Genomic DNA, 27298 nt, shown 5'->3' on the forward strand with positions numbered 1-27298 from the left:
CAGCTTCCCATTGGTGGCAAGGGACCCACCCCTTATTGCAAAAAAACTATCAAAAAGTGCTATTTGGTACACAGAAAATTTAAATGATAGAACAGTGTTTACTTTGGGACTCCTAATGTGATTATAACATTCAAATTAACTAACCTCCACTGCTTAGATTATAGGAGACACAGATTTATCTGAGTTTAACAACTACCTATAAATACATATACATATACAGTGTGATAGGTAATATATTGAAGACAGTTTAAAGGTTTACAATCTTGCTATGTCTTGTGTTTCATGGATATTGCTCAGTTCACCAATTCTCTCCCGCTCTAAATGGAACTTCTGCTTCCATGTATTCTGTAATATAACATGAAGAAATATATATATATAAGACATGCTATAAATGACATCAAAAAAGTGTAGTTACCTAAATAGCAAGATAAACAATGCAATGTGTGCACAGATTAACAACAATAACAACAAATTGAAACCTGCATGAGAATAAATTATGGGACTTCATGCAGAGACCATTGATTGTAACTACAAGCTAAACAAAACAAAAACACAGGCCCAAAAAAATATATAAATAAAGGATTGTGTTCCTACGACTATATACAATAGTTATGATGTCAGTAGTGCCTAATGTGCCGTGTGACCTCTGTATATGGACCCATCTATTATTTGCAGAGCTGTATTCCTTACTGTTTTACTAGATATCAGGTATAGATTTTACTATCTGTCCGTATGCTGGCTCATATTAAGACAGAGTGCCACATTTTAACAGGATAATACTACACCTACCACTTAAAGGTTTTATACTACCCAACTAATGGGTTCACTTTAGTGAACATGTAGGATAGTGGATAATAATGAGGAGCAGAGGGGGCGGTAAACTATTCTGTTTTATGTCCTATTTCTTACATGAGCTAGTGGAACCACATACTCAGTTCCAGTCAAGGAGGAGGAGAGGGACAGGACCTGGGCTAGAGGAGAGTTAAGTCCACATAAAGTAAAAGTATATGATTCACCAAAAATTTATTAAATCATATTCAGAGTTAAGGCCCTCAGGGACCCTTGTCCTCAATTTGAAGATCAACAAAACACTTCTCTCTCCCCAGCCTTCGGTTCCTGTCCTGTCCTCCTTTGAGTGGGGAACCTTTTCTATGATGGTCCAAGAGAATGTAGAAGTGTCTTTGGAGTGTGTACCCAAAAAGGGTTGTACCAAAGGGGGACAATACTCCAGCCCTAATATCTGCCAGGTGTTCTTTTATACGGACCCTGGCCTCCCTGGTCGTGAGACCCACATATTGAAGGGAACAATTTCTACAACTGATGACATATACCACATAGGTAGATCTGCAGTTGAGACATGAATCTATCTCAAATACCTGGCCTGTTGTCAATGAATTGAACTGATTTCCTGTCGTCACCTTCTCGCATGCCACACAGGTGCGATGATGGCAGCGAAAGGTGCCCTACAGCTCAACCATGATGATACATTCTGGCTTGATTTCCTCAACCTGGTAGGTGCTATCATGTTGCCTATAGTTTATTTTTCTTATAGGATACTCTCAGACCTTTCTCTACTACCTCCTTCAATTTGTCATCTGCTGACAACATGCTAAAATTTCTTTTCAGGATATGACAAATATCATCATATTGTTTGGAGTATTCCATAAGAAAGGTAATCTTGTCATCTGCCTTGTTTTGTGGGTTCAGTCTCCCTCTTGGAGTTCTTGAGGGTCCAAGGAGTCTGTCCCTGGGTATACCTTCAACAACATTCCTAGCCCTGGAAATAACTGAACTCCCATAACCCCTCTCCCTAAACCTCCTCTCTAGATCATCCGCCTGTTTCCTGTAAACTGCTGCATTGCTGCAGTTTCTCTTTAGGTGGATGAACTGCCCTTTTGCAACCCCCCTAAATACTCCTTGCGGGTGGCAACTCTTTGCATGCAAAAGGGAGTTGCCCGAGATCGGCTTTCGATAGGTTTCTGAGGCTATAGTCTGCCCTGGCTTGCCTGTCAATGTTACATCAAGAAAGTTAATACTCCTACTTTGCACTTCGTGGGTAAAGTGGATTCCCATGGCTTCATCATCTAGACTTTCCAAAAAGACATGTAGGTCTGGTTTATTGCCCCTCCATATAAACAGGAGGTCATCTATAAACCCACGTCTTTGGAGACAGTAATCCCCACAAAGAATGTATCATTTGGTATGGCCGGTTTATAGATGACCTCCTGTTTATATGGAGGGGCAATAAACTAGACCTACATGTCTTTTTGGAAAGTCTAGATGATGAAGCCATGGGAATCCACTTTACCCACGAAGTGCAGAGTAGAAGTATTAACTTTCTTGATGTAACATTGACAGGCAAGCCAGGGCAGACTATAGCCTCAGAAACCTATTGAAAGCCGATCTCGGGCAACTCCCTTTTGCATGCAAAGAGTTGTCACCCGCAAGGAGTATTTAGGGGGGTCGCTAAAGGGCAGTTCATCCGCCTAAAGAGAAACTGCAGTGATGCAGCAGTTTACAGTAAACAGGCGGATGATCTAGAGAGAAGGTTTAGGGAGAGAGGTTATGGGAGTTCAGTTATTTCCAGAGCTAGGAATGTTGTTGAAGGTATACCCAGGGACAGACTCCTTGGACCCTCTAGAACTCCAAGAGGGAGACTGAACCCACAAAACAAGGCAGATGACAAGATTACCTTTCTTACGGAATACTCCAAACAATATGATGACATTTGTCATATCCTGAAAATAAATTTTAGCATGTTGTCTGCTGATGACAAATTGAAGGAGGTAGTAGAGAAAGGTCTGAGAGTATCCTATAAGAAAAACAAAACTATAGGTAACATAATAGCACCTACCAGGTTGAGGAAATCAAGCCAGAATGTATCATCATGGTTGAGCTGTAAGGGCACCTTTCGCTGCCATCATCGCACCTGTGTGGCATGCGAGAAGGTGACGACAGGAAATCAGTTCAATTCATTGACAACTGGCCAGGTATTTGAGATAGACTCATGTCTCAACTGCAGATCTACCTATGTGGTATATGTCATCAGTTGTAGAAATTGTTCCCTTCAATATGGGGGTCTCACGACCAGGGAGGCCAGGGTCCGTATAAAAGAACACCTGGCAGATATTAGGGCTGGAGTATTGTCCACCCCTTTGGTACAACACTTTTTGGGTACACACTCCAAAGACACTTCTACCTTCTCTTGGACCATCATAGAAAAGGTTCCCCCACTCAAAGGAGGACAGGACAGGAACCAAAGGCTGGGGGAGAGAGAAGTGTTTTGGATCTTCAAATTGAGGACAAGGGTCCCTGAGGGCCTTAACTATGAATATGATTTAATAAATTTTTGGTGAATCATATACATATACTTTTACTTTTTGTGGACTTAACTCTCCTCCAGCCCCAGGTCCTGTCCCTCTCCTCCTCCTTGTCTGGAACTGAGTATGTGGTTCCACTTGCTCATGGAAGAAATAGGATATAAAACAGAATAGTTTACCACCCCCTCTGCTCCTCATTATTATCCATTATCCTACATGTTCACTAATGTGAACCCATTGGTTGGGTAGTATAAAGCCTTTAAGTGGTAGATGCAGTATTATCCTGTTAAAATATGGTACCTCTGTCTTAATATGAGCCAGCATACGGACAGATAGTAAAATTAATACCTGATATCTAGTAATGCAGTAAGGAATACAGCTCTGCAAATAATAGATAGGTCCATATACAGTGGTCATACTGCACATTAGGCATTACTGACATCATAACTATTGTATATAGTCGTAGGAACACAATCCTTTATTTATATATTTTTTGGGCCTGTGTTTTTGTTTTGTTTAGCTTGTAGTTGCAATCAATGGTCTCTGCATGAAGTCCCAGAATTTATTCTCATGCAGGTTTCAATTTGTTGTTGTTGTTCTTAATCTGTGCACACATTGCATTGTTTATCTTGCTATTTAGGTAACTATACTTTTTGATGTCATTTATAGCATGTCATATATATATATATATTTCTTCATGTTATATTTCAGAATACATGGAAGCAGAAGTTCTATTTAGAGCGGGAGAGAATTGGTGAACTGAGCAATGTCCATGAAACACAAGACATAGCAAGATTGTAAACCTTTAAACTGAATTCAATATATTACCTATCACACTGTATATGTATATGTATTTATAGGTAGTTGATAAACTCAGATAAATCTGTGTCTCCTATAATCTAAGCAGTGGAGGTTAGTTAATTTGAATGCTATAATCACATTAGGAGTTTGAAAGTAAACACTGTACTATCATTTAAATTTTCTGTGTACTAAATAGTACTTTTTGATTGTTTTTTCTGCAATAAGGTGTGGGTCCCTTGCCACCAATGGGAAGCTGACTGCTAGTCTTTTTAATGAGCACATACAGACACTTTTAACCAGGTAATGAGTAAGGCAATCTGCTGAAACGCGTATACCTGTCTATTTTTGCAGTCTGCTTCTAACAGTAGATTTACTTTGTCATGTATTAACCCTGGGGAGGACGTTTTTATCCCCCCCTCACACTGTTCGCTTTGGTTAGTCACTGACTCACCACTGTGTGTTATTTTCACTCATTTGCGCTGTAACATTATTAGTTTGTATAATAAACCCTTTTTTGTTGCAACTCATTTGCACCTGTGCTCCTCGCATTCTTTCACTTTACTCCTCCCCTCCCCTTGTGTACTGGAGTTAAGCTCAGACAGCAGTTAACCTGACTACCTGACCTCCCCTTGTGTCCTGGACTTCAGCACACACTGCAGTTAATCTGACTCCTGACCTCCCCTTGTGTCCTTGAGTTCAGCACAGACTACAGTTAAGCTGACTCCGGACAACCCCTTGTGTCCTGGAGTTCAGCACAGACTACAGTTAACCTGACTCCGGACCACCCCTTGTGTCCTGGAGTTCAGCACAGACTGTGGTTAACCTGATTCCTGACCTTCCCTTGTGTCCTGGAGTTAAGCACAGACTGCAGTTAATCTGACTCCCTGACCTCCCCTTGTGTCCTGGAGTTCAGCACAGACTGTGGTTAACCTGACTCCTGACTTCCCCTTGTGTCCTGGAGTTCAGCCCAGACTGCAGTTAACCTGACTCCCTGACCTCCCCTTGTGTCCTGGAGTTCAGCACAGACTGCTGTTAACATGACTCCGGACCTCACCTTCTGTCCTGGAGTTCAGCACAGACTGCAGTTAACCTGACTCCTCATCTCCCTTTGTGCCCTGGAGTTAAGCTCAGACTGCAGTTAACCTGACTCCTGACCTCTGCTTATGCCCTGGAGTTGAGCTCAGACTGCAGCTAACCTGACTCCTTGACCTCCCCTTGTATCCTGTAGTTCAGCATACACTGCAGCTAACCTAACTCCTCACCTCCCCTTGTGTCCTGGAGTTCAGCACAGATTGCATTTAACTTGACTCCTGTCCTCACCTTGTGTACTGGAGTTCAGCTCAGACTGCAGTTAACCTGACTCCTGACCTGACCTTGTGTTCTGGAGTTCACAACACCTTAACCTGACTCCTGACCTCCCCTTGTGTCCTGGAGTTTAGCACAGATTGCAGTTAACCTGACTCCTGACCTGACCTTGTGTTCTGGAGTTCACAACACCTTAACCTGACTCCTGACCTCCCCTTGTGTCCTGGAGTTTAGCACAGATTGCAGTTAACCTGACTCCTGACCTGACCTTGTGTTCAACACAGACTGCAGTAAACCTGACTCCTCTATCTCCCCTTGTGTCCTGTAGTTCAGCACACACTGCAGCTAACCTGTCTCCTCACCTCACCTTGTGTCCTGGAGATCAGCCCAGACTGCATTTAACCTGACTCCCTGGCCTCCACTTGTGTCCTGGAGTTCAGCTCAGACTGCAGTTAACCTGACTCCTGACCTCCCCTTGTGTCCTGGAGTTCAGCTCACACTGCAGTTAACCTGACTCCCTGGCCTCCACTTGTGTCCTGGAGTTCAGCTCAGACTGCATTTAACCTGACTCCTGACCTCCCCTTGTGTACTGGAGTTCAGCTCAGACTGCAGTTAACCTGACTCCTGACCTGACCTTATGTTCTGTAGTTCACTACACCTTAACCTGACTCCTGACCTCCACTTGTGTCCTGGAGTTTAGCACAGATTGCAGTTAACTTGACTCCTGACCTGACCTTATGTTCTGGAGTTCACTGCACCTTATCCTGACTCCTGACCTCCCCTTGTGTCCTGGAGTTCAGCTCAGACTGCAGTTAACCTGACTCCTGACCTGACCTTGTGTTGTGGAGTTCACTACACCTTAACCTGACTCCTGACCTCCCCTTGTGTCCTGGAGTTCAGCTCACACTGCAGTTAACCTGACTCCCTGGCCTCCACTTGTGTCCTGGAGTTCAGCTCAGACTGCATTTAACCTGACTCCTGACCTCCCCTTGTGTACTGGAGTTCAGCTCAGACTGCAGTTAACCTGACTCCTGACTTGACCTTATGTTCTGGAGTTCACTACACCTTAACCTGACTCCTGACCTCCCCTTGTGTCCTGGAGTTCAGCTCAGACTGCAGTTAACCTGACTCCTGACCTGACCTTGTGTTCTGGAGTTCACTACACCTTAACCTGATTCCTGACCTCCCCTTGTGTCCAGGAGTTTAGCACAGATTGCAGTTAACCTGACTCCTGACCTTGTGCTCTGGAGTTCACTACACCTTAACCTGACTCCTGACCTCCCCTTGTGCCCTGGATTTCAGCTCAGACTGCAGTTAACATGACTCCCTAACCTCCCCTTGTGTCCTGAAGTTCAGCACAGACTGCAGTTAACCTGACTCCTCACCTCCTCTTGTGTCCCGGAGTTCAGCACAGACTGCAGTAAACCTGACTCCTCATCTCACTATGTGCTGTTGAGTTCAGCTCAGACTACAGTTAACCTGACTCCTGACCTCCCCTTGTGCCCTGGAGTTCAGCTCAGACTGCAGTTAACCTGGCTCCATGACCCTACCTTGTGTTCTGGAGTTCACTACACCTTAACTTGACTCCTGACATCATCTTGTGTCCTGGAGTTCAGCACAGACTGCAGTTAATGTGACTCCTGACCTAACCTTGTGTCCTGGAGTTCAGCACAGAATGCAGCTAACCTGACTCCTCACCTCCCCTTGTGTCTTGGAGTTCAGCACAGACTGCAGTTAACTTGACTCCTGACCTCACCTTGTGTACTAGAGTTCAGCTCAGACTGCAGTTAACCTGACTCCTGACCTGACCTTGTGTTCTGGAGTTCACTGCACCTTAACCTGACTCCTGACCTCCCCTTGTGTCCTGGAGTTTAGCACAGATTGCAGTTAACCCGACTCCCTGACCTGACCTTGTGTTCTGGAGTTCACTACACCTTAACCTGACTGCTGACCTCCCCTTGTGTCCTGGAGTTCAGCCCAGACTGCAGTTAACCTGACTCCCTGGCCTCCACTTGTGTCCTGGAGTTCAGCTCAGACTGCAGTTAACCTGAGTCCTGACCTTGTGCTCTGGAGTTCACTACACCTTAACCTGACTCCTGACCTCCCCTTGTGCCCTGGAGTTCAGCTCAGACTGCAGTTAACATGACTCCCTAACCTCCCCTTGTGTCCTGAAGTTCAGCACAGACTGCAGTTAACCTGACTCCTCACCTCCTCTTGTGTCCCAGAGTTCAGCACAGACTGCAGTAAACCTGACTCCTCATCTCACTATGTGCTGTTGAGTTCAGCTCAGACTGCAGTTAACCTGACTCCTGACCTCCCCTTGTGCCCTGGAGTTCAGCTCAGACTGCAGTTAACCTGGCTCCATGACCCTACCTTGTGTTCTGGAGTTCACTACACCTTAACCTGACTCCTGATCTCACCTTGTGTCCTGGAGTTTAGCACAGACTGCAGTTAATGTGACTCCTGACCTAACCTTGTGTCCTGGAGTTCAGCACAGAATGCAGCTAACCTGACTCCTCACCTCCCCTTGTGTCCTGGAGTTCAGCACAGACTGCAGTTAATGAGACTCCTGACCTAACCTTGTGTCCTGGAGATCAGCACAGAATGCAGCTAACCTGACTCCTCACCTCCCCTTGTGTCTTGGAGTTCAGCACAGACTGCAGTTAACTTGACTCCTGACCTCACCTTGTGTACTAGAGTTCAGCTCAGACTGCAGTTAACCTGACTCCTGACCTGACCTTGTGTTCTGGAGTTCACTGCACCTTAACCTGACTCCTGACCTCCCCTTGTGTCCTGGAGTTTAGCACAGATTGCAGTTAACCCGACTCCCTGACCTGACCTTGTGTTCTGGAGTTCACTACACCTTAACCTGACTGCTGACCTCCCCTTGTGTCCTGGAGTTCAGCCCAGACTGCAGTTAACCTGACTCCCTGGCCTCCACTTGTGTCCTGGAGTTCAGCTCAGACTGCAGTTAACCTGAGTCCTGACCTTGTGCTCTGGAGTTCACTACACCTTAACCTGACTCCTGACCTCCCCTTGTGCCCTGGAGTTCAGCTCAGACTGCAGTTAACATGACTCCCTAACCTCCCCTTGTGTCCTGAAGTTCAGCACAGACTGCAGTTAACCTGACTCCTCACCTCCTCTTGTGTCCCGGAGTTCAGCACAGACTGCAGTAAACCTGACTCCTCATCTCACTATGTGCTGTTGAGTTCAGCTCAGACTGCAGTTAACCTGACTCCTGACCTCCCCTTGTGCCCTGGAGTTCAGCTCAGACTGCAGTTAACCTGGCTCCATGACCCTACCTTGTGTTCTGGAGTTCACTACACCTTAACCTGACTCCTGACCTCACCTTGTGTCCTGGAGTTTAGCACAGACTGCAGTTAATGTGACTCCTGACCTAACCTCGTGTCCTGGAGTTCAGCACAGAATACAGCTAACCTGACTCCTCACCTCCCCTTGTGTCCTGGAGTTCAGCTCAGACTGCAGTTAACCTGACTCCTGACCTGACCTTGTGTTCTGGAGTTCACTGCACCTTAACCTGACTCCTGACCTCCCCTTGTGTCCTGGAGTTTAGCACAGATTGCAGTTAACCCGACTCCCTGACCTGACCTTGTGTTCGACTCCCTGACCTGACCTTGTGTTCTGGAGTTCACTACACCTTAACCTGACTCCTGACCTCCCCTTGTGTCCTGGAGTTCAGCTCAGACTGCAGTTAACCTGACTCCCTGACATCAACTTGTGTCCTTGAATTCAGCACAGACTGCAGTTAACCTGACTCCTGACCTCCCTTTGTGTCCTGGAGTTCAGCTCAGACTACAGTTAACCTGACTCCTCACCTCCCCTTGTGTCCTGCAGTTAAGCTCAAACTGCAGTTAACCTGACTCCTGACCTCCCCTTGTGTCCTGGACTTCAGCTCAAACTGCAGTTAACCTGACTCCCTGACCTCCACTTGTGTCCTGGAGTCCAGCACAAAGTGTGGTTAACCTTACTACTCACCTCCCCTTGTGTCCTGCAGTTAAGCTCAGACTGCAGTTAACCTGACTCCCTGACCTCCCCTTGAGTCCTGGACTTCAGGAAAGACTGCAGTTAACCTAACTCCTGACCTCCACTTGTGTCCTGGAGTCCAGCACAGAGTGCGGTTAACCTGACTCCTCACCTCCCCTTGTGTCCTGGAGTTAAGCTCATACTGCAGTTAACCTGACTCCCTGACCTCCCCTTGTGTCCTGGAGTTCAGCACAGACTGCAGTAAACCTGACTCCTCATCTCTCTTTGTGCGCTTGAGTTCAGCTCAGACTGCAGTTAACCTGACTCCTGACCTCCCCTTGTGCTCTGGAGTTGAGCTCAGACTGCAGTTAACCTGACACCTTGACCTCCCCTTGTGTCCTGTAGTTCAGTATACACTGCAGCTAACCTGACTACTCACCTCCCCTTGTGTCCTGGATATTAGCACAGATTGCAGTTAACCTGACTCCTGACCTCCCCTTGTGTACTGGAGTTCAGCTCAGACTGCAGTTAACCTGACTCCTGACCTGATTTGTGTTCTAGAGTTCACTACACTTTAACATGACTCCTGACCTCCCCTTGTGTCCTGGAGTTTAGCACATATTGCAGTTAAGCTGACTCCTGACCTGACCTTGTGTTCTGGAGTTCACTACACGTTAACCTGACTCCCTGAGCTCCCATTGTGTCCTGGAGTTCAGCACAGACTGCAGTAAACACGACTCCTCATCTCCATTTGTGTCCTGGAGTTAAGCTCAGACTGCAGTTAACCTGACTCCTGACCTCCCCTTGTGTCCTGGAGTTCAGCACAGACTGAGGTAAACCTGAATCCTCATCTCCCTTTTTGCTCTGGAGTTCAGCTCAGACTGCAGTTAACCTGACTCCTGACCTCCCCTTTTGCCCTGGAGTTGAGCTTAGACTGCAGTCAACCCGACTCCTTGACCTCCCCTTGTGTCCTGTAGTTCAGCATACACTGCAGCTAACCTGTCTCCTCGCCTCCCCTTGTGTCCTGGAGTTCAGCACAGACTGTAGTTAACCTGACTCCTGACCTTACCTTGTGTACTGGAGTTCAGCTCAGACTGCAGTTAACCTGACTCCTGACCTGACCTTGTGTTCTGGAGTTCACTACACCTTAACCTGACTCCTGACCTCCCCTTGTGTCCTGGAGTTCAGCTCAGACTGCAGTTAACCTGACTCCCTGACATCAACTTGTGTCCTTGAATTCAGCACAGACTGCAGTTAACCTGACTCCTGACCTCCCTTTGTGTCCTGGAGTTCAGCTCAGACTACAGTTAACATGACTCCTCACCTCCCCTTGTGTCCTGCAGTTAAGCTCAAACTGCAGTTAACCTGACTCCTGACCTCCCCTTGTGTCCTGGACTTCAGCTCAAACTGCAGTTAACCTGACTCCCTGACCTCCACTTGTGTCCTGGACTCCAGCACAAAGTGTGGTTAACCTTACTACTCACCTCCCCTTGTGTCCTGCAGTTAAGCTCAGACTGCAGTTAACCTGACTCCCTGACCTCCCCTTGAGTCCTGGACTTCAGGAAAGACTGCAGTTAACCTAACTCCTGACCTCCACTTGTGTCCTGGAGTCCAGCACAGAGTGCGGTTAACCTGACTCCTCACCTCCCCTTGTGTCCTGGAGTTAAGCTCATACTGCAGTTAACCTGACTCCCTGACCTCCCCTTGTGTCCTGGAGTTCAGCACAGACTGCAGTAAACCTGACTCCTCATCTCTCTTTGTGCGCTTGAGTTCAGCTCAGACTGCAGTTAACCTGACTCCTGACCTCCCCTTGTGCTCTGGAGTTGAGCTCAGAATGCAGTTAACCTGACTCCTTGACCTCCCCTTGTGTCCTGTAGTTCAGTATACACTGCAGCTAACCTGACTACTCACCTCCCCTTGTGTCCTGGATATTAGCACAGATTGCAGTTAACCTGACTCCTGACCTCCCCTTGTGTACTGGAGTTCAGCTCAGACTGCAGTTAACCTGACTCCTGACCTGATTTGTGTTCTAGAGTTCACTACACTTTAACATGACTCCTGACCTCCCCTTGTGTCCTGGAGTTTAGCACATATTGCAGTTAAGCTGACTCCTGACCTGACCTTGTGTTCTGGAGTTCACTACACGTTAACCTGACTCCCTGAGCTCCCATTGTGTCCTGGAGTTCAGCACAGACTGCAGTAAACACGACTCCTCATCTCCCTTTGTGTCCTGGAGTTAAGCTCAGACTGCAGTTAACCTGACTCCTGACCTCCCCTTGTGTCCTGGAGTTCAGCACAGACTGAGGTAAACCTGAATCCTCATCTCCCTTTTTGCTCTGGAGTTCAGCTCAGACTGCAGTTAACCTGACTCCTGACCTCCCCTTTTGCCCTGGAGTTGAGCTTAGACTGCAGTCAACCCGACTCCTTGACCTCCCCTTGTGTCCCGTAGTTCAGCATACACTGCAGCTAACCTGTCTCCTCGCCTCCCCTTGTGTCCTGGAGTTCAGCACAGACTGTAGTTAACCTGACTCCTGACCTTACCTTGTGTACTGGAGTTCAGCTCAGACTGCAGTTAACCTGACTCCTGACCTGACCTTGTGTTCTGGAGTTCACTACACCTTAACCTGACTCCTGACCTCCCCTTGTGTCCTGGAGTTCAGCTCACACTGCAGTTAACCTGACTCCATGGCCTCCACTTGTGTCCTGGAGTTCAGCTCAGACTGCATTTAACCTGACTCCTGACCTCCCCTTGTATACTGGAGTTCAGCTCAGACTGCAGTTAACCTGACTCCTGACCTGACCTTATGTTCTGGAGTTCACTACACCTTAACCTGACTCCTGACCTCCCCTTGTGTCCTGGAGTTTAGCACAGATTGCAGTTAACTTGACTCCTGACCTGACCTTATGTTCTGGAGTTCACTACACCTTAACCTGACTCCTGACCTCCCCTTGTGTCCTGGAGTTCAGCTCAGACTGCAGTTAACCTGACTCCTGACCTCCCTTTGTGTCCTGGAGTTCAGCTCAGACTACAGTTAACCTGACTCCTCACCTCCCCTTGTGTCCTGCAGTTAAGCTCAAACTGCAGTTAACCTGACTCCTGACCTCCCCTTGTGTCCTGGACTTCAGCTCAAACTGCAGTTAACCTGACTCCCTGACCTCCACTTGTGTCCTGGAGTCCAGCACAGAGTGTGGTTAACCTTACTACTCACCTCCCCTTGTGTCCTGCAGTTAAGCTCAGACTGCAGTTAACCTGACTCCCTGACCTCCCCTTGAGTCCTGGACTTCAGGAAAGACTGCAGTTAACCTAACTCCTGACCTCCACTTGTGTCCTGGAGTCCAGCACAGAGTGCGGTTAACCTGACTCCTCACCTCCCCTTGTGTCCTGGAGTTAAGCTCATACTGCAGTTAACCTGACTCCCTGACCTCCCCTTGTGTCCTGGAGTTCAGCACAGACTGCAGTAAACCTGACTCCTCATCTCTCTTTGTGCGCTTGAGTTCAGCTCAGACTGCAGTTAACCTGACTCCTGACCTCCCCTTGTGCTCTGGAGTTGAGCTCAGACTGCAGTTAACCTGACTCCTTGACCTCCCCTTGTGTCCTGTAGTTCAGTATACACTGCAGCTAACCTGACTACTCACCTCCCCTTGTGTCCTGGATATTAGCACAGATTGCAGTTAACCTGACTCCTGACCTCCCCTTGTGTACTGGAGTTCAGCTCAGACTGCAGTTAACCTGACTCCTGACCTGATTTGTGTTCTAGAGTTCACTACACTTTAACATGACTCCTGACCTCCCCTTGTGTCCTGGAGTTTAGCACATATTGCAGTTAAGCTGACTCCTGACCTGACCTTGTGTTCTGGAGTTCACTACACGTTAACCTGACTCCCTGAGCTCCCATTGTGTCCTGGAGTTCAGCACAGACTGCAGTAAACACGACTCCTCATCTCCCTTTGTTCCTGGAGTTAAGCTCAGACTGCAGTTAACCTGACTCCTGACCTCCCCTTGTGTCCTGGAGTTCAGCACAGACTGAGGTAAACCTGAATCCTCATCTCCCTTTTTGCTCTGGAGTTCAGCTCAGACTGCAGTTAACCTGACTCCTGACATCCCCTTTTGCCCTGGAGTTGAGCTTAGACTGCAGTCAACCCGACTCCTTGACCTCCCCTTGTGTCCAGTAGTTCAGCATACACTGCAGCTAACCTGTCTCCTCACCTCCCCTTGTGTCCTGGAGTTCAGCACAGACTGTAGTTAACCTGACTCCTGACCTTACCTTGTGTACTGGAGTTCAGCTCAGACTGCAGTTAACCTGACTCCTGACCTGACCTTGTGTTCTGGAGTTCACTACACCTTAACCTGACTCCTGACCTCCCCTTGTGTCCTGGAGTTCAGCTCACACTGCAGTTAACCTGACTCCCTGGCCTCCACTTGTGTCCTGGAGTTCAGCTCAGACTGCATTTAACCTGACTCCTGACCTCCCCTTGTGTACTGGAGTTCAGCTCAGACTGCAGTTAACCTGACTCCTGACCTGACCTTATGTTCTGTAGTTCACTACACCTTAACCTGACTCCTGACCAACACTTGTGTCCTGGAGTTTAGCACAGATTGCAGTTAACTTGACTCCTGACCTGACCTTATGTTCTGAAGTTCACTGCACCTTAACCTGACTCCTGACCTCCCCTTGTGTCCTGGAGTTAAGCTCAGACTGCAGTTAACCTGACTCCTGACCTGACCTTGTGTTGTGGAGTTCACTACACCTTAACCTGACTCCTGACCTCCCCTTGTGTCCTGGAGTTCAGCTCACACTGCAGTTAACCTGACTCCCTGGCCTCCACTTGTGTCCTGGAGTTCAGCTCAGACTGCATTTAACCTGACTCCTGACCTCCCCTTGTGTACTGGAGTTCAGATCAGACTGCAGTTAACCTGACTCCTGACTTGATCTTATGTTCTGGAGTTCACTACACCTTAACCTGACTCCTGACCTCCCCTTGTGTCCTGGAGTTCAGCTCAGACTGCAGTTAACCTGACTCCTGAACTGACCTTGTGTTCTGGAGTTCACTACACCTTAACCTGATTCCTGACCTCCCCTTGTGTCCAGGAGTTTAGCACAGATTGCAGTTAACCTGACTCCTGACCTTGTGCTCTGGAGTTCACTACACCTTAACCTGACTCCTGACCTCCCCTTGTGCCCTGGATTTCAGCTCAGACTGCAGTTAACATGACTCCCTAACCTCCCCTTGTGTCCTGAAGTTCAGCACAGACTGCAGTTAACCTGACTCCTCACCTCCTCTTGTGTCCCGGAGTTCAGCACAGACTGCAGTAAACCTGACTCCTCATCTCACTATGTGCTGTTGAGTTCAGCTCAGACTACAGTTAACCTGACTCCTGACCTCCCCTTGTGCCCTGGAGTTCAGCTCAGACTGCAGTTAACCTGGCTCCATGACCCTACCTTGTGTTCTGGAGTTCACTACACCTTAACTTGACTCCTGACATCATCTTGTGTCCTGGAGTTCAGCACAGACTGCAGTTAATGTGACTCCTGACCTAACCTTGTGTCCTGGAGTTCAGCACAGAATGCAGCTAACCTGACTCCTCACCTCCCCTTGTGTCTTGGAGTTCAGCACAGACTGCAGTTAACTTGACTCCTGACCTCACCTTGTGTACTAGAGTTCAGCTCAGACTGCAGTTAACCTGACTTCTGACCTGACCTTGTGTTCTGGAGTTCACTGCACCTTAACCTGACTCCTGACCTCCCCTTGTGTCCTGGAGTTTAGCACAGATTGCAGTTAACCCGACTCCCTGACCTGACCTTGTGTTCTGGAGTTCACTACACCTTAACCTAACTCCTGACCTCCCCTTGTGTCCTGGAGTTCAGCTCAGACTGCAGTTAACCTGACTCCCTGACATCAACTTGTGTCCTTGAATTCAGCACAGACTGCAGTTAACCTGACTCCTGACCTCCCTTTGTGTCCTGGAGTTCAGCTCAGACTACAGTTAACCTGACTCCTCACCTCCCCTTGTGTCCTGCAGTTAAGCTCAAACTGCAGTTAACCTGACTCCTGACCTCCCCTTGTGTCCTGGACTTCAGCTCAGACTGCAGTTAACCTGACTCCCTGACCTCCACTTGTGTCCTGGAGTCCAGCACAGAGTGCGGTTAACCTTACTACTCACATCCCCTTGTGTCCTGCAGTTAAGCTGAGACTGCAGTTAACCTGACTCCCTGACCTCCCCTTGAGTCCTGGACTTCAGGAAAGACTGCAGTTAACCTAATTCCTGACCTCCACTTGTGTCCTGGAGTCCAGCACAGAGTGCGGTTAACCTGACTCCTCACCTCCCCTTGTGTCCTGGAGTTAAGCTCATACTGCAGTTAACCTGACTCCCTGACCTCCCCTTGTGTCCTGGAGTTCAGCACAGACTGCAGTAAACCTGACTCCTCATCTCTCTTTGTGCGCTTGAGTTCAGCTCAGACTGCAGTTAACCTGACTCCTGACCTCCCCTTGTGCTCTGAAGTTGAGCTCAGACTGCAGTTAACCTGACTCCTTGACCTCCCCTTGTGTCCTGTAGTTCAGTATACACTGCAGCTAACCTGACTACTCACCTCCCCTTGTGTCCTGGATATTAGCACAGATTGTAGTTAACCTGACTCCTGACCTCACCTTGTGTACTGGAGTTCAGCTCAGACTGCAGTTAACCTGACTCCTGACCTGACTTGTGTTCTGGAGTTCACTACACTTTACCATGACTCCTGACCTCCCCTTGTGTCCTGGAGTTTAGCACATATTGCAGTTAAGCTGACTCCTGACCTGACCTTGTGTTCTGGAGTTCACTACACGTTACCCTGACTCCCTGACCTCCCATTGTGTCCTGGAGTTCAGCACAGACTGCAGTTAACACGACTCCTCATCTCCCTTTGTGTCCTGGAGTTAAGTTCAGACTGCAGTTAACTTGACTCCTGACCTCCCCTTGTGTCCTGGAGTTCAGCACAGACTGAGGTAAACCTGAATCCTCATCTCCCTTTTTGCTCTGGAGTTCAGCTCAGACTGCAGTTAACCTGACTCCTGACCTCCCCTTTTGCCCTGGAGTTGAGCTTAGACTGCAGTTAACCCGACTCCTTGACCACCCCTTGTGTCCTGTAGTTCAGCATACACTGCAGCTAACCTGTCTCCTCACCTCCCCTTGTGTCCTGGAGTTCAGCACAGACTGCAGTTAACCTGACTCCTGACCTTACCTTGTGTACTGGAGTTCAGCTCAGACTGCAGTTAACCTGACTCCTGACCTGACCTTGTGTTCTGGAGTTCACTACACCTTAACCTGACTCCTGACCTCCCTTGTGTCCTGTAGTTCAGCTCACACTGCAGTTAACCTGACTCCCTGGCCTCCACTTGTGTCCTGGAGTTCAGCTCAGACTGCATTTAACCTGACTCCTGACCTCCCCTTTTGTACTGGAGTTCAGCTCAGACTGCAGTTAACCTGACTCCTGACCTGACCTTATGTTCTGGAGTTCACTACACCTTAACCTGACTCCTGACATCCCCTTGTGTCCTGGAGTTTAGCACAGATTGCAGTTAACCTGACTCCTGACTTGACCTTATGTTCTGGAGTTCACTACACCTTAACCTTACTCCTGACCTCCCCTTGTGTCCTGGAGTTCAGCTCAGACTGCAGTTAACCTGACTCCTGACCTCCCCTTTTGCCCTGGAGTTGAGCTTAGACTGCAGTTAACCCGACTCCTTGACCACCCCTTGTGTCCTGTAGTTCAGCATACACTGCAGCTAACCTGTCTCCTCACCTCCCCTTGTGTCCTGGAGTTCAGCACAGACTGCAGTTAACCTGACTCCTGACCTTACCTTGTGTACTGGAGTTCAGCTCAGACTGCAGTTAACCTGACTCCTGACCTGACCTTGTGTTCTGGAGTTCACTACACCTTAACCTGACTCCTGACCTCCCTTGTGTCCTGGAGTTCAGCTCACACTGCAGTTAACCTGACTCCCTGGCCTCCACTTGTGTCCTGGAGTTCAGCTCAGACTGCATTTAACCTGACTCCTGACCTCCCCTTTTGTACTGGAGTTCAGCTCAGACTGCAGTTAACCTGACTCCTGACCTGACCTTATGTTCTGGAGTTCACTACACCTTAACCTGACTCCTGACATCCCCTTGTGTCCTGGAGTTTAGCACAGATTGCAGTTAACCTGACTCCTGACTTGACCTTATGTTCTGGAGTTCACTACACCTTAACCTTACTCCTGACCTCCCCTTGTGTCCTGGAGTTCAGCACAGACTGCAGTAAACCTGACTCCTAATCTCACTTTGTGCCCTGGAGTTCAACTCAGACTGCAGTTAACCTGACTCCTGACCTCCCCTTGTGCACTGGAGTTTAGCTCAGACTGCAGTTAACCTGGCTCCATGACCCTACCTTGTGTTCTGGAGTTCACTACACCTTAACCTGACTCCTGACCTCACCTTGTGTCTTGGAGTTCAGCACAGACTGCAGTTAATGTGACTCCTGACCTAGCCTTGTGTCCTGGAGTTCAGCACAGACTGCAGTTAACCTGACTCCTGACCTCACCTTGTGTACTGCAGTTCAGCTCAGACTGCAGTTAACCTGACTCCTGACCTGACCTTGTGTTCTGGAGTTCAATGCACCTTAACCTGACTCCTGACCTCCCCTTGTGTCCTGGAGTTTAGCACAGTTTGCAGTTAACCCGACTCCCTGACCTCCCCTTGTGTCCTTGAGTTCAGCACAGACTGCAGTTAACCTGACTCCTCACCTCCCTTGTGTCCTGCAGTTAAAGGGACAGTATACACTCATTTTCATATAACTGCATGTAATAGACACTACTATAAAGAATAAGATGCACAGATACTGATATAAAAATCCAGTATAAAACTGTTTAAAAACTTACTTAGAAGCTGTCAGTTTGGCTCTGTTGAAAAGGTAGCTGGAAAGCCCACTGCAAGTGGCAAATAAGACACTCCCCCCTCCCCCCTCTTTTGCATATGAAAAGACCCTTTACACAAACAGCAGCAAGCTGGAGAAGGTAGCTAACGGTATTCACATAAAACTTTGGGGCTTGGTTAGGAGTCTGAAAATCAGAGCAATGTTATTTAAAAATAAGCAAAACTATACATTTATTTTTAAAAAAATGTATGGGCTATATAAATAGATCATCTACAAAACATTTATGCAAAGAAAAAATGAGTGTATAATGTCCCTTTAAGCTCAGACTGCAGCTAACCTGACTCCCTGACCTCCCCTTGTGTCCTGGACTTCAGCACAGACTGCAGTTAACCTGACTCCTGACCTCCCCTTGTGTCCTGGACTTCAGCTCAGACTGCACTTAGCCTGACTCCCTGACCTCCCCTTGTGTCCTGGAGTTCAGCACAGACTGAGGTAAACCTGAATCCTCATCTCCCTTTTTGCTCTGGAGTTCAGCTCAGACTGCAGTTAACCTGACTCCTGACCTCCCCTTTTGCCCTGGAGTTGAGCTTAGACTGCAGTTAACCCGACTCCTTGACCTCCCCTTGTGTCCTGTAGTTCAGCATACACTGCAGCTAACCTGTCTCCTCACCTCCCCTTGTGTCCTGGAGTTCAGCACAGACTGCAGTTAACCTGACTCCTGACCTTACCTTGTGTACTGGAGTTCAGCTCAGACTGCAGTTAACTTGACTCCTGACCTGACCTTGTGTTCTGGAGTTCACTACACCTTAACCTGACTCCTGACCTCCCCTTGTGTCCTGGAGTTCAGCTCACACTGCAGTTAACCTGACTCCCTGGCCTCCACTTGTGTCCTGGAGTTCAGCTCAGACTGCATTTAACCTGACTCCTGACCTCCCCTTGTGTACTGGAGTTCAGCTCAGACTGCAGTTAACCTGACTCCTGACCTGACCTTATGTTCTGGAGTTCACTACACCTTAACCTGACTCCTGACCTCCCCTTGTGTCCTGGAGTTTAGCACAGATTGCAGTTAACCTGGCTCCTGAGCTGACCTTATGTTCTGGAGTTCACTACACCTTAACCTTACTCCTGACCTCCCTTTGAGTCCTGGAGTTCAAAACAGACTGCAGTAAACCTGACTCCTCATCTCACTTTGTGCCCTGGAGTTCAACTCAGACTGCAGTTAACCTGACTCCTGACCTCCCCTTGTGCACTGGAGTTTAGCTCAGACTGCAGTTAACCTGGCTCCATGACCCTAACTTGTGTTCTGGAGTTCACTACACCTTAACCTGACTCCTGACCTCGCCTTGTGTCTTGGAGTTCAGCACAGACTGCAGTTAATGTGACTCCTGACCTAGCCTTGTGTCCTGGAGTTCAGCACAGACTGCAGTTAACCTGAATCCTGACCTGACCTTGTGTTCTGGAGTTCAATGCACCTTAACCTGACTCCTGACCTCCCCTTGTGTCCTGGAGTTTAGCACAGTTTGCAGTTAACCCGACTCCCTGACCTCCCCTTGTGTCCTTGAGTTCAGCACAGACTGCAGTTAACCTGACTCCTCACCTCCCTTGTGTCCTGCAGTTAAAGGGACAGTATACACTCATTTTCATATAACTGCATGTAATAGACACTACTATAAAGAATAAGATGCACAGATACTGATATAAAAATCCAGTATAAAACTGTTTAAAAACTTACTTAGAAGCTGTCAGTTTGGCTCTGTTGAAAAGGTAGCTGGAAAGCCCACTGCAAGTGGCAAATAAGACTCCCCCCTCCCCCTTCTTTTGCATATGAAAAGACCCTTTACACAAACAGCAGCAAGCTGGAGAAGGTAGCTAACGGTATTCACATAAAACTTTGGGGCTTGGTTAGGAGTCTGAAAATCAGAGCAATGTTATTTAAAAATAAGCAAAACTATACATTTATTTAAAAAAAAATGTATGGGCTATATAAATAGATCATCTACAAAACATTTATGCAAAGAAAAAATGAGTGTATAATGGCCCTTTAAGCTCAGACTGCAGCTAACCTGACTCCCTGACCTCCCTGACCTCCCCTTGTGTCCTGGACTTCAGCACAGACTGCAGTTAACCTGACTCCTGACCTCCCCTTGTGTCCTGGACTTCAGCTCAGACTGCACTTAGCCTGACTCCCTGACCTCCCCTTGTGTCCTGGGCTTCAGAACAGACTGCAGTTAACATGACTCCTGACCTCCCCTTGTGTACTGTAATTCAGCACAGACTGCAGTTAACCTGACTCCCTGACCTCCCCTTGTGTCTTTTAGTTCAGCACAGACTGCAGTTAACCTGGCTCCATGACCTTACCTTGTGTTTTGGAGTTCACTACTCCTTAACCTGACTCCTGACTTCCCCTTGTGTCCTGGAGTTCAGCACAGACTGTGGTTAACCTGACTCCCTGACCTCCCCTAATGTCCATTAGTTCAGCACAGATTGCAATTAACATAACTCCTGACCTGACCATGTGTTCTGGAGTTCACTACACCTTAACCTGACGCCTGACCTCCCCTTGTGTCCTAGAGTTCAGCACAGACTGCAGCTAACCTGACTCCTGACCTTACCTTGTTTCCTGGAGTTCAGCACAGACTGCAGTTAACCTGACTCCTGACCTCACCTTGTGTCCTGGAGTTCAGCACAGACTGCAGTTAACCTGACTGCTCACCTCCTCTTGTGTCCTGGAGTTCAGAACAGACTGCAGTTAACCTGACGCCTGACCTCCCCTTGTGTCCTGGAGTTCAGCACAGACTGCAGCTAACCTGACTCCTGACCTTACCTTGTTTCCTGGAGTTCAGCACAGACTGCAGTTAACCTGACTCCTGACCTCACCTTGTGTCCTGGAGTTCAGCACAGACTGCAGTAAACCTGACTGCTCACCTCCTCTTGTGTCCTGGAGTTCAGCACAGACTGCAGTTAACCTGACTCCTGACCTCACCTTGTGTCCTGGAGTTCAGCACAGACTGCAGTTAGCCTGACTGCTCACCTCCTCTTGTGTCCTGGAGTTCAGAACAGACTGCAGTTAACCTGACTCCTGACCTCACCTTGTGTCCTGGAGTTCAGCACAGACTGCAGCTAACTTAACTCCTGACCTTACCTTGTGTTCTGGAGTCCAACACAGACTGAAGCTAACTTAACTCCTGACCTTACCTTGTGTTCTGGAGTCCAGCACAGACTGCAGTTAACCTGACCTCCCCTTGTGTGTTGAACTTCAGCACAGACTGCATTTTATAACTCTCACTGCTGCATTTCTGGCAGAAAGCCAGGGCAGCAGTCAGCTTTGGCAGCCCAGACTGCTAGGCTCTTGAATTAACCTTTAACAAACACATTTCCACGCGTAATATTTGTTTATGTGAACCTTAACAATTCTTACTTACAAGGCTTTTAGCTCATTACAACCCGTTATTAGAGATTTTCTAAAATCATAATTACTGTTGGGGGAATCTATTGCAGTGAAATTTAAACTAGCATGACGATATTCGCCCTGATATTACCTGTTTAAACAGTATAATCTGTAACGATGATTGTAGCTTTTTAAATTAAGCCTATAACTTTACTGTCAGAGTTCAATAAGGATACAATACAACATGTTGGAAAGTTAGGTATAATATTTCCTATTTAAGACAGTACAGTTACGGTTACTACTAGATCAGCTACCAATAGGGTTTTTAACTCAACTGGGAATACCCACTTGAACAGTATTGTAGTGTTTTTAAATTTTGCAGGGCAGTAAATTTCATAGCTGTCTGTTCTTAGAATTTATGTTAATAAAAGTTATTTTTTAAAAAACAAACTTATATCTGAACAAAAACACTTTTTCCAATTGTGCTTAAAGGCATTTCTTTTACCTATCAATGGTGGGTTATTTCTTTGACAGATTGCAGTTGACCTGACTCCATGACCTCCCCTTGTGTCCTGAAGTTCAGCACAGACTGCAGTTAACCTGACTCCTGACCTCACCATGTGTACTGGCGTTCAGCACAGACTGCGGTTAACCTGACTCCTCATCTCCTATAGCAGTACATCTCATATGCACATGCAGATAGGGGGACAGTACGTAAAATACATTTATTAAGGGAACTGAGTGTGTCATATGATGTAATTACGTATTTATCAAGTTGGGTTCTCACCTTTCTGGTAAGTCGGTAGTAAGCGGTTACCAAGCTCATCAGCATCATTTTTAGTAGAACAATTGTTGCATAAGTAGCGTAGGCTCGAAATACATCACTTTCAATTAGTTTGTTCAGGCCGGCCATGTTTGTGCAATCTGTAACGGTAAATTTACTAAGTAGGTAAAGGTGGATCACTTGCATGAGCGCAGTATACTGGTATCAAAAGAACAAGAACCAAAAACATATAGGCTGATTATTCCCAGACAGAAAAAGGTGACCCTGTCAAACCCTCAACAACAGCTGTCCTGACACTACTGCTAATACCTCTTCCTTCCTATACACCCAGCACCTACTGACCTTACCTACTGCTAATACCTCTTCCTTCCTATACACCCAGCACCTACTGACCTTACCTACTGCTAATACCTCTTCCTATACACCCAGCACCTACTGACCTTACCTACTGCTAATACCTTTTCCTATACACCCAGCACCTACTGACCTTACCTACTGCTAATACTTCGTCCTATACACCCAGCACCTACTGACCTTACCTGCTGCTAATACCTCTTCCTTCCTATACACCCAGCACCTACTGACCTCACCTACTGCTAATATCTCTTCCTATACACCCAGCACCTACTGACCTTACCTGCTGCTAATACCTCTTCCTATACACCCAGTACCTACTGACCTTACCTGCTGCTAATACCTCTCCCTATACACCCAGCACCTACTGACCTTACCTGCTGCTAATACCTCTTCCTATATACCCAGCACCTACAGACCTTACCTGCTGCTAATACCTCTTCCTATACACCCAGCACCTACTGACCTTACCTACTGCTAATACCTCTTCCCTATACACCCAGCACCTACTGACATTACCTGCTGCTAATACCTTTTTCCTATACACCCAGCACCTACTGACCTTACCTGCTGCTAATACCTCTTCGTATACACCCAGCACCTACTGACCTTACCTGCTGCTAAATACCTCTTCCTATACACCCTGATCTTACTGACCTTACCCTACTGCTAATACCTCATCTCCTATACACCCAGCACCTACTGACCTTACCTACTGCTAATACCTCTTCCCCTATACACCAGGCACAACTACTGACCTTACCTGCTGCTAATACCTCCTTCCTATACACCAGCACCTACTGACCTTACCTACTGCTAATACCTCTTCCTTCCTATACACCCAGCCCCTACTGACCTTACCTGCTGCTAATAACCCTTCCTATACAACAGCACCTACTGACCTTACTCTGCTGCTAATACCCTCTTCCTATACACCCAGCACTACTGACCCTTACCTGACTGTTAAGACCCTCTTCCTATACACCCAGCACCTACTGACCTTACCTGCTGCTAATACCTCTTCCTATACACCCAGCACCTACTGACCTTACCTGCTGCTAATACCTCTTCCTATACACCCAGCACCTACTGACCTTACCTGCTGCTAATACCTCTTCCTATACACCCAGCACCTACTGACCTTACCTGCTGCTAATACCTCTTCCTATACACCCAGCACCTACTGACCTTACCTGCTGCTAATACCTCTTCCTATACACCCAGCACCTACTGACCTTACCTGCTGCTAATACCTCTTCCTATACACCCAGCACCTACTGACCTTACCTGCTGCTAATACCTCTTCCTATACACCCAGCACCTACTGACCTTACCTGCTGCTAATACCTCTTCCTATACACCCAGCACCTACTGACCTTACCTGCTGCTAATACCTCTTCCTATACACCCAGCACCTACTGACCTTACCTGCTGCTAATACCTCTTCCTATACACCCAGCACCTACTGACCTTACCTGCTGCTAATACCTCTTCCTATACACCCAGCACCTACTGACCTTACCTGCTGCTAATACCTCTTCCTATACACCCAGCACCTACTGACCTTACCTGCTGCTAATACCTCTTCCTATACACCCAGCACCTACTGACCTTACCTGCTGCTAATACCTCTTCCTATACACCCAGCACCTACTGACCTTACCTGCTGCTAATACCTCTTCCTATACACCCAGCACCTACTGACCTTACCTGCTGCTAATACCTCTTCCTATACACCCAGCACCTACTGACCTTACCTGCTGCTAATACCTCTTCCTATACACCCAGCACCTACTGACCTTACCTGCTGCTAATACCTCTTCCTATACACCCAGCACCTACTGACCTTACCTGCTGCTAATACCTCTTCCTATACACCCAGCACCTACTGACCTTACCTGCTGCTAATACCTCTTCCTATACACCCAGCACCTACTGACCTTACCTGCTGCTAATACCTCTTCCTATACACCCAGCACCTACTGACCTTACCTGCTGCTAATACCTCTTCCTATACACCCAGCACCTACTGACCTTACCTGCTGCTAATACCTCTTCCTATACACCCAGCACCTACTGACCTTACCTGCTGCTAATACCTCTTCCTATACACCCAGCACCTACTGACCTTACCTGCTGCTAATACCTCTTCCTATACACCCAGCACCTACTGACCTTACCTGCTGCTAATACCTCTTCCTATACACCCAGCACCTACTGACCTTACCTGCTGCTAATACCTCTTCCTATACACCCAGCACCTACTGACCTTACCTGCTGCTAATACCTCTTCCTATACACCCAGCACCTACTGACCTTACCTGCTGCTAATACCTCTTCCTATACACCCAGCACCTACTGACCTTACCTGCTGCTAATACCTCTTCCTATACACCCAGCACCTACTGACCTTACCTGCTGCTAATACCTCTTCCTATACACCCAGCACCTACTGACCTTACCTGCTGCTAATACCTCTTCCTATACACCCAGCACCTACTGACCTTACCTGCTGCTAATACCTCTTCCTATACACCCAGCACCTACTGACCTTACCTGCTGCTAATACCTCTTCCTATACACCCAGCACCTACTGACCTTACCTGCTGCTAATACCTCTTCCTATACACCCAGCACCTACTGACCTTACCTGCTGCTAATACCTCTTCCTATACACCCAGCACCTACTGACCTTACCTGCTGCTAATACCTCTTCCTATACACCCAGCACCTACTGACCTTACCTGCTGCTAATACCTCTTCCTATACACCCAGCACCTACTGACCTTACCTGCTGCTAATACCTCTTCCTATACACCCAGCACCTACTGACCTTACCTGCTGCTAATACCTCTTCCTATACACCCAGCACCTACTGACCTTACCTGCTGCTAATACCTCTTCCTATACACCCAGCACCTACTGACCTTACCTGCTGCTAATACCTCTTCCTATACACCCAGCACCTACTGACCTTACCTGCTGCTAATACCTCTTCCTATACACCCAGCACCTACTGACCTTACCTGCTGCTAATACCTCTTCCTATACACCCAGCACCTACTGACCTTACCTGCTGCTAATACCTCTTCCTATACACCCAGCACCTACTGACCTTACCTGCTGCTAATACCTCTTCCTATACACCCAGCACCTACTGACCTTACCTGCTGCTAATACCTCTTCCTATACACCCAGCACCTACTGACCTTACCTGCTGCTAATACCTCTTCCTATACACCCAGCACCTACTGACCTTACCTGCTGCTAATACCTCTTCCTATACACCCAGCACCTACTGACCTTACCTGCTGCTAATACCTCTTCCTATACACCCAGCACCTACTGACCTTACCTGCTGCTAATACCTCTTCCTATACACCCAGCACCTACTGACCTTACCTGCTGCTAATACCTCTTCCTATACACCCAGCACCTACTGACCTTACCTGCTGCTAATACCTCTTCCTATACACCCAGCACCTACTGACCTTACCTGCTGCTAATACCTCTTCCTATACACCCAGCACCTACTGACCTTACCTGCTGCTAATACCTCTTCCTATACACCCAGCACCTACTGACCTTACCTGCTGCTAATACCTCTTCCTATACACCCAGCACCTACTGACCTTACCTGCTGCTAATACCTCTTCCTATACACCCAGCACCTACTGACCTTACCTGCTGCTAATACCTCTTCCTATACACCCAGCACCTACTGACCTTACCTGCTGCTAATACCTCTTCCTATACACCCAGCACCTACTGACCTTACCTGCTGCTAATACCTCTTCCTATACACCCAGCACCTACTGACCTTACCTGCTGCTAATACCTCTTCCTATACACCCAGCACCTACTGACCTTACCTGCTGCTAATACCTCTTCCTATACACCCAGCACCTACTGACCTTACCTGCTGCTAATACCTCTTCCTATACACCCAGCACCTACTGACCTTACCTGCTGCTAATACCTCTTCCTATACACCCAGCACCTACTGACCTTACCTGCTGCTAATACCTCTTCCTATACACCCAGCACCTACTGACCTTACCTGCTGCTAATACCTCTTCCTATACACCCAGCACCTACTGACCTTACCTGCTGCTAATACCTCTTCCTATACACCCAGCACCTACTGACCTTACCTGCTGCTAATACCTCTTCCTATACACCCAGCACCTACTGACCTTACCTGCTGCTAATACCTCTTCCTATACACCCAGCACCTACTGACCTTACCTACTGCTAATACCTCTTCCTATACACCCAGCACCTACTGACCTTACCTGCTGCTAATACCTCTTCCTATACACCCAGCACCTACTGACCTTACCTACTGCTAATACCTCTTCCTATACACCCAGCACCTACTGACCTTACCTGCTGCTAATACCTCTTCCTATACACCCAGCACCTACTGACCTTACCTGCTGCTAATACCTCTTCCTATACACCCAGCACC

At 47.7% G+C, this 27298-nt stretch overlaps 1 protein-coding gene across 1 annotated transcript in view; it reads right to left on the reverse strand.

Annotated features, from left to right (window-relative positions):
• The window catches only part of MGST1 (microsomal glutathione S-transferase 1), a gene marked incomplete in the record, with an annotated part of 157566 nt that overhangs the window by 88333 nt on the left and 41935 nt on the right, over nt 1-27298 (reverse strand). The window contains 1 exon segment of the mRNA XM_053719142.1: nt 22477-22613. Within this exon segment, the coding sequence (XP_053575117.1) occupies nt 22477-22602 (126 nt within the window).

Source organism: Bombina bombina, chromosome 6 (genome assembly GCF_027579735.1).
Source record: "Bombina bombina isolate aBomBom1 chromosome 6, aBomBom1.pri, whole genome shotgun sequence".
In the NCBI taxonomy this organism is placed as follows: Eukaryota; Metazoa; Chordata; class Amphibia; order Anura; family Bombinatoridae; genus Bombina; species Bombina bombina.